Source organism: Heptranchias perlo, chromosome 5 (assembly GCF_035084215.1).
Source record: "Heptranchias perlo isolate sHepPer1 chromosome 5, sHepPer1.hap1, whole genome shotgun sequence".
In the NCBI taxonomy this organism is placed as follows: domain Eukaryota; kingdom Metazoa; phylum Chordata; class Chondrichthyes; order Hexanchiformes; family Hexanchidae; genus Heptranchias; species Heptranchias perlo.
Window position 1 is genome coordinate 36126284 of NC_090329.1, and position 7572 is coordinate 36133855.

The following is a 7572-nucleotide window of genomic DNA, read 5'->3' on the forward strand; positions in this document are numbered from 1 at the left end:
TTTTGTATCTCTCCCCTCTCACCTTAAATCTATACCCCCTCGTTATAGACTCCCCTACCTTTGGGAAAAGATTTTGACTATCGACCTTATCTATGCCCCTCATTATTTTATAGACTTCTATAAGATCACACCTTAACCTCCTACTCTCCAGGGAAAAAAGTCCCAGTCTGTCTAACCTCTCCCTGTAAGTCAAACCATCAAGTCCCGGTAGCATCCTAGTAAATCTTTTCTGCACTCTTTCTAGTTTAATAATATCCTTTCTATAATAGGGTGACCAGAACTGTACACAGTACTCCAAGTGTGGCCTCACCAATGCCCTGTACAACTTCAACAAGACATCCCAACTCCTGCATTCAATGTTCTGACCAATGAAACCAAGCATGCCGAATGCCTTCTTCACTACCCTATCCACCTGTGACTCCACTTTCAAGGAGCTATGAATCTGTACTCCTAGATCTCTTTGTTCTATAACTCTCCCCAACGCCCTACCATTAACGGAGTAGGTCCTGGCCCGATTTGATCTACCAAAATGCATCACCTCACATTTATCTAAATTAAACTCCATCTGCCATTCATCGGCCCACTGGCCCAATTGATCAAGATCCCGTTGCAATCCCAGATAACCTTCTTCACTGTCCACAATGCCACCAATCTTGGTGTCATCTGCAAACTTACTAACCATGCCTCCTAAATTCTCATCCAAATCATTAATATAAATAACAAATAACAGCGGACCCAGCACCGATCCCTGAGGCACACCGCTGGACACAGGCATCCAGTTTGAAAAACAACCCTCTACAACCACCCTCTGTCTTCTGTCGTCAAGCCAATTTTGTATCCAATTGGCTACCTCACCTTGGATCCCATGAGATTTAACCTTATGTAACAACCTACCATGCGGTACCTTGTCAAATGCTTTGCTGAAGTCCATGTAGACCACGTCTACTGCACAGCCCTCATCTATCTTCTTGGTTACCCCTTCAAAAAACTCAATCAAATTCGTGAGACATGATTTTCCTCTCACAAAACCATGCTGACTGTTCCTAATTAGTCCCTGCCTCTCCAAATGCCTGTAGATCCTGTCCCTCAGAATACCCTCTAACAACTTACCCACTACAGATGTCAGGCTCACTGGTCTGTAGTTCCCAGGCTTTTCCCTGCCGCCCTTCTTAAACAAAGGCACAACATTTGCTACCCTCCAATCTTCAGGCACCTCACCTGTAGCGGTGGATGATTCAAATATCTCTGCTAGGGGACCCGCAATTTCCTCCCTAACCTCCCATAACGTCCTGGGATACATTTCATTAGGTCCCGGAGATTTATCTACCTTGATGCGCGTTAAGACTTCCAGCACCTCCCTCTCTGTAATATGTACACTCCTCAAGACATCACTATTTATTTCCCCAAGTTCCCTAACATCCATGCCTTTCTCAACCGTAAATACCGATGTGAAATATTCATTCAGGATCTCACCCATTTCTTGTGGTTCCGCACATAGATGACCTTGTTGATCCTTAAGAGGCCCTACTCTCTCCCTAGTTACCCTTTTGCCCTTTATGTATTTGTAGAAGCTCTTTGGATTCACCTTTGCCTGATCTGCCAAAGCAATCTCATGTCCCCTTTTTGCCCTCCTGATTTCTCTCTTAACTCTACTCCGGCAATCTCTATACTCTTCAAGGGATCCACTTGATCCCAGCTGCCTATGCATGTCATATGCCTCCTTCTTCTTTTTGACTAGTGCCTCAATCTCCCGAGTCATCCAAGGTTCCCTACTTCTACCAGCCTTGCCCTTCACTTTATAAGGAATGTGCTTACCCTGAACCCTGGTTAACACACTTTTGAAAGCCTCCCACTTACCAGACGTCCCTTTGCCTGCCAACAGACTCTCCCAATCAACTTCTGAAAGTTCCTGTCTAATACCATCAAAATTGGCCTTTCCCCAATTTAGAATTTTAACTTTTGGGCCAGACCTATCCTTCTCCATAGCTATCTTAAAACTAATGGAATTATGATCACTTGTCCCAAAGTGATCCCTCACCAACACTTCTGTCACCTGCCCTTCCTTATTTCCCAAGAGGAGGTCAAGTTTTGCCCCCTCTCTAGTCGGGCCATCCACATACTGTATGAGAAATTCCTCCTGAATACACTCAACAAATTTCTCTCCATCCAAGCCCCTAATGCTATGGCTGTCCCAGTCAATGTTGGGAAAGTTAAAGTCCCCTACTATTACCACCCTATTTTTCTTGCAGCTGTCTGTAATCTCCTTACATATTTGCTCCTCAATTTCCCGTTGACTATTTGGGGGAAATTTTTGCTCATCCAGTACTGGATATCGGACCATCAGAGTGACAAATAAGAACCAGTGGAGGGGTCAAGGGAGATGTTGGTGAGGTAGAGCTGGGTGTCATCAGCGTACATATGGAACCTGAGGTGTTTTCGGATGATGTCATTGAGGGCCAGCATGTTGATGATGGGAGCCTACGAGGGGGGCTTTTCTGCCAGAAGCATTTGGTGGGCAATCAGCCACATTATTATGGTGTTTTTCTTTTTAAAAAATCTCTGGCTTTTGTTTTTGCTCAAAAATAAAACTGGACAGGGTCCGTTAATTGAACCAAATTGAAAGGCTGGTGAGTGAATGTATGCTGCTTACGAAAGCACTTGTGGGTTTCAGTTCAAATTGAGCCGAAACTGGGGGCGGTTGGAGAAAGTGGCACGTTTGAGTGAGCAGTGTGGCGGCGCCACCTCCAGTTAGTTCTGGGCACTGAGACGTGTTGGGGAAGCGGCGCCCAGTACTTTGCTGAAGCGCTGCTCGATCGACTCGCGTTGGGGAATAAGACTGAGCAGAGCTAACAATTTAAAGCCGCGCTTACGAATTTTAAACCCGTGCATGTTGGTTCACTGGAAGCGGGGGACGAGGAGACTCTCTTCAGTCTCCGTGCAGCACTGGCTGCCCTGTTGAAGGCAGAACAGATGTGCACCGTGGGACCGTGTGGGAGAGTGAAGGGTTAAAGGGAGTGATTTCTCACCATATCGTCTCTCTCTCCCCCTCTCCTCCTTTCAGGGGAGGGTCTGCAAGACTATTGGATCTTTTGGAGGTGACGTACCCAGTATGAAAACATAAAATAACTAGTTGAGAAGCTGCAACAACTTTAGCAAAGGCGTGGGAGAGTGTGTGGATGTGATACAAAGTTACGGGCAGTGGAGAGGAGAGCCTGGGTAACTCGCTGATTCTGGATCGTTGGTCTTTTTAACCTCGCAGAGACAGAGGGGGAGAGAGAGAGAGAGAGAGGAGTGGGGAAGAAGATGGTTCAGGAAGCTGCAGGGATTGAGACGGAGAGCAGTTTGTCCCGGGAAGCCACGGACAGCGAAGAGAATGAATTTATTGCTTGCAGTCCCTCGCCCACTTGCGATGGGGCGGACGAGAGGGACCCGGACTGGTGCAAAACGGCAAGTGGTCACATCAAACGGCCCATGAACGCGTTCATGGTCTGGTCTAAGATCGAGAGAAGGAAGATCATGGAGCAGTCCCCGGACATGCACAACGCCGAGATCTCCAAGAGGCTGGGCAAGCGTTGGAAAATGCTCAAGGACAGCGAGAAGATCCCGTTCATCAGGGAGGCGGAGCGGCTCCGGCTCAAGCATATGGCCGATTACCCAGATTACAAGTACAGACCCCGAAAGAAACCCAAAACCGAATCGAGCAAACAGCAGCAGCAGCAGCAGCCGCACAGCCTGACGCCGGAGAAAAGTCACAGCAAGAGTGCGAAAAGCTCGGGCAAGAAATGCAGCAGTGGCGGCAAACTCAAACCTCACAAGTCGGGCGGAGCTCAGGGCAAGTCGGGCAGCGAGCTGTCCGAGGACTTCGTCTTTGGCAACCTGAAGGGTAACAAAACTGTGAAGAGCGTCTTCGGCCGAGGGAATAACGAGGACGCCCTGGAGGGCAGGCTGCAGCCCCGCCAGCACGGCGGCGGCGACCACCACCACCACCACCAGCAGCAGCAGCAACAGAGCCCCAGGCGGGGGGGCAGCGTGGCCGCCGTGCCAGCCAGCCCGACCCTCAGCTCGGCGGCCGAGTCGGTGGAAGGGGCCAGCATGTACGAGGAGCTGTCGGGCTCGTCCGCCTCGACGAGGGACGGCAGCGGAGCCGGGGCAGGGGAGCCGGCCGGCAAACTCGGCGGCGGCGGCGGCAGGAAATGTATCCACGGGAGAGCGAGTTCCCCCAGCTCCGCCCGCTCGGTCTCTACCTCCAGCGAAGAGGCGGACGATTTGCTGTACGATTTTAGCATGAACTTCTCGTCCTCGGCCGTCCCCGTCGGCGGCTCCGATCAGTTCAATTCAGGGAACCTCAGCCTCTCACTTGTTGACAAGGACTTGGACTCGTACAGCGAAGGCAGCTCAGGGTCTCACTTTGAATTCCCAGACTACTGTACTCCGGAGCTCAGCGAGATGATCGCGGGCGATTGGCTGGAGGCAAACTTTTCCGATCTTGTGTTCACGTACTGATTATTTTTTTTTAAAAAAACATTTTTTTAAACTTTTTTTTTTGGTTTTTATGAAAGACTTGTCGATTTTTTTTTTTGTTAATGCCACCAACACAGTCGAGTCTCTTTCACCAAGTCCTTCACATGGGATCTTTCTTTGCGTGTGTGGTGATTCGCCTCGTAAAACAGCCGTGGAAAAGATGCAGATTTTTTTTTTTGTTTGTTTTGATTGGAAATCGTGACCGGACTTTCTGTACAACCCTTTGGCGGCACAACTGTTAAAAAACCAGTTTCCTGGATCCTCCAATTAAAGGGACCACTGCTAGAGAGAGGGAGAGCTGTGAACACTTCTATGCATCTTGACTGCAGGGAGTTTAAACGGCACAAATAAAAGAGAAACCCAGGCTTGTATATGAACAGTTTGTCTTAAACCAAGACCCTGAAGTTAACTTGATCCGTTGTACTGTTTTAATCGTGTGTTGTATATGCCAATAAGACTGTTTTATGCTCTGTTTTTAAAAAAAATTGTTCCCTCACAATACCTCCTTTTACCACCTAATAACACAGGCAGCATAGACCTCAGAGTATAGATTTTTTTTTGATACATGCAGACCTCAAGACTTTTTAAAACGAAGAAAAAAATACTAAATATTTTCACTTGTATTTTTCTACAGCTAAAGGGAACCTTCTTGCTGTGATTGTCCAGTGAGAATTTCTGGCACTTCCTTTTTAAAAATTTTTTTCCTTCTTTTTCCCCTCCTGTTTAGCATGCCAACGTTGGTACGTCCTGCTTAAATGATTCAAAAACATTTTTTTTTGGAAAAACAAAATCCTTGCATCAATGCCTTGTGATTTTAAATCTGCAAGTGCTCAGTCTTTTGTACAGTTGTAGATTTAGATTTGTTGAATATTTGTAGGTAAGAAAATTTATTGAAAAGACGTGAGATAGAACTCGAGTCGTTCTTAGTGAGACTATATGTACTGTATTATATACTGTAGGAATTTTATGTGTAATCATACGCTGTGATATGTGGGTTAAATCCCGATGACAGGTGTGAAACTGGAGCATTTTTAACATGGCACATGTGAAATCTTAATTCATTTTTGTGCAATATGAAATACAGATCATCTGCACATTATTTTGTAGCAAACTTATGAACTAAAACAGACGTGTGCACTGTAATCATTGCCTGTCTTGATGCTATGAGTCTGTATCTGGGAGGGGGGGGGGGGTTAAATAAAGAAATCAGCTGGAACTGATAGTAACAGAAGTATTGCCATGCATTAATACGGAATATTAAAGCCGATCCACTCACCAACCTCCAGGGTTCTGGGGGAAAAAGTTCTGTTTGTGCAAACTCTACCCATTGAAAAGATGGCAATAAATCTGGCATCACTAACGAAGTTTCTTATTTACTTTATTACTGAGAAATGACGTCATCTGTCTTTTTAAAAAAAAAGAAATCACTCCCGGACAAACAAAATGGGTAATGTCGCTTTAAATTCAAATCCCCGCCTCATTTGAGTCACGATATAACGATGATGTGGAGATATAACGGGAACGGGACACGGGTGTCCCTCAGCAGAGCAGATTTTCAACAGTGGGACTCCGAGATCCGACTACCGAGTCAAACGTTCCCAGATGCTATTTTAACAAGTTACTTGCACAATCACAGCATCACTTTTTTAATGTGTATATATAAAAATGTATGCAAGCGGACTGTGTCGTGCGGGTTTAATCTTCACCTATTCAACTCTGGAAGAGCTGCCTCGGGCACTGTGCGAAGGATCGTTTCTAAAAGCCGAGATTAACTCCACGTTGAATATAAAAAGCCATCCTTATTAGTCCGGGATTTTAATTTTGGTTACTGATGCCCGTTACCAAATATTTAATGGGATAAGAATAAACTTCGAGTTTGGCTTTCGTGTGTAAATATGCACTTAAATTTGTACTCGTATGCATGTACGGCCTCCAATCCTGATTTTTAAAAAAAGGGCAAATAAGATGTTTCACAAAGTTTTTTTTAAACCAATGATGATTAAAAAACCATATAATACTGTACCACCAACAACCGATTATAGGCGGTGGTTCGGAGACACTCATAAGTATATCTGTGTTAAAAAGTGAACTCTGCCACAAACCTACAAGTTTAAATAGACACCCCTTCCCCCACCGCCACTTATCAAGTTTCCTGTCACCCAAAAACCAACACTGCTTCTCTACAAGTTGCTGTTTCTTCATTCCCACGTCAAAGGTGGTTAATCATTCACACCGACAGGTTCGGTGATGTTGATTGACACCTCAGCCAGACTCCTGATGCGCTAATCGGATTTGACACAACTCTGGATGAGTTGACAAGTCAAAGGCTCTGAGGACAGTTCTATCCATGCGATTGAGGGATGATTTATGGAGGGATGGGAAAAGTGATTTAAAAAAACATAATTGGACAATCACGCATTTCTCAAGAAGATATGATGGAAATTTTCTATGGGGGGAATTTATAGCAAAAGACTGGAAGTGTCTAATATCAGGAATGTCCAAATTTTTTGCCTTCGTGGATTGTTTAGGTGCATATGTGGAACCACATGGGCCCAATGTTCCCATTAATTTCCATACGTCTCAAGTTGCTGATACAAACAAACAGACTGGGTGTTCCGATTTAGGATTATCCACCAATGAGGCAACAGCACTGAAAACAGCCGTTTGGCAATTTCCAGTTCCGTGAAATTCAAACAGGACCAACCAGGAAGCAAAAATTATAAGCTTAAATTAAATTGAGTTGTGTGGGCTTCATGAGCTGTATTTGGCCCTTGGGCTGTGGTTTGGGTACCCTGCTTTAGACTTTCTGTAAGGTAACTATTTGGACACTCAAGGTAAGGTGAGCAGAAGTGATTTACAGTGTTGAAACCACTCAGCGTGAGAGTTGTGATTTAATCGTCTGGAGTTGTTACAGTTTACCGACTTTTTCCAAAAAGCAAATATTTGGATGAACCTTGTGGTTATATTTTTAAAACTTTATTCTTATATATGCATATTTCAACAACAATCTGTGTAATCATCCCAAACACGACATACATACATCAGTTTCGA

The 7572-nt window shown here is 45.2% G+C and overlaps 1 protein-coding gene across 1 annotated transcript; it reads left to right on the top strand.

The window, feature by feature from the left end:
• The first annotated feature begins 2928 nt into the window (after positions 1-2928).
• LOC137321687 (transcription factor SOX-11-like) lies at positions 2929-5881 on the top strand. Its single transcript, XM_067984233.1, has one exon. The coding sequence runs from the start codon at positions 3304-3306 to the stop codon at positions 4501-4503; it is 1200 nt and encodes a 399-aa protein (XP_067840334.1). The 5' UTR covers positions 2929-3303; the 3' UTR covers positions 4504-5881.
• The last annotated feature ends 1691 nt before the right edge of the window (positions 5882-7572 follow it).

Bases quoted from the DNA above. Each gene is read 5' to 3' on its own strand.
- LOC137321687 (XM_067984233.1), top strand. From the start codon at position 3,304: ATGGTTCAGGAAGCTGCAGGGATTGAGACGGAGAGCAGTTTGTCCCGG.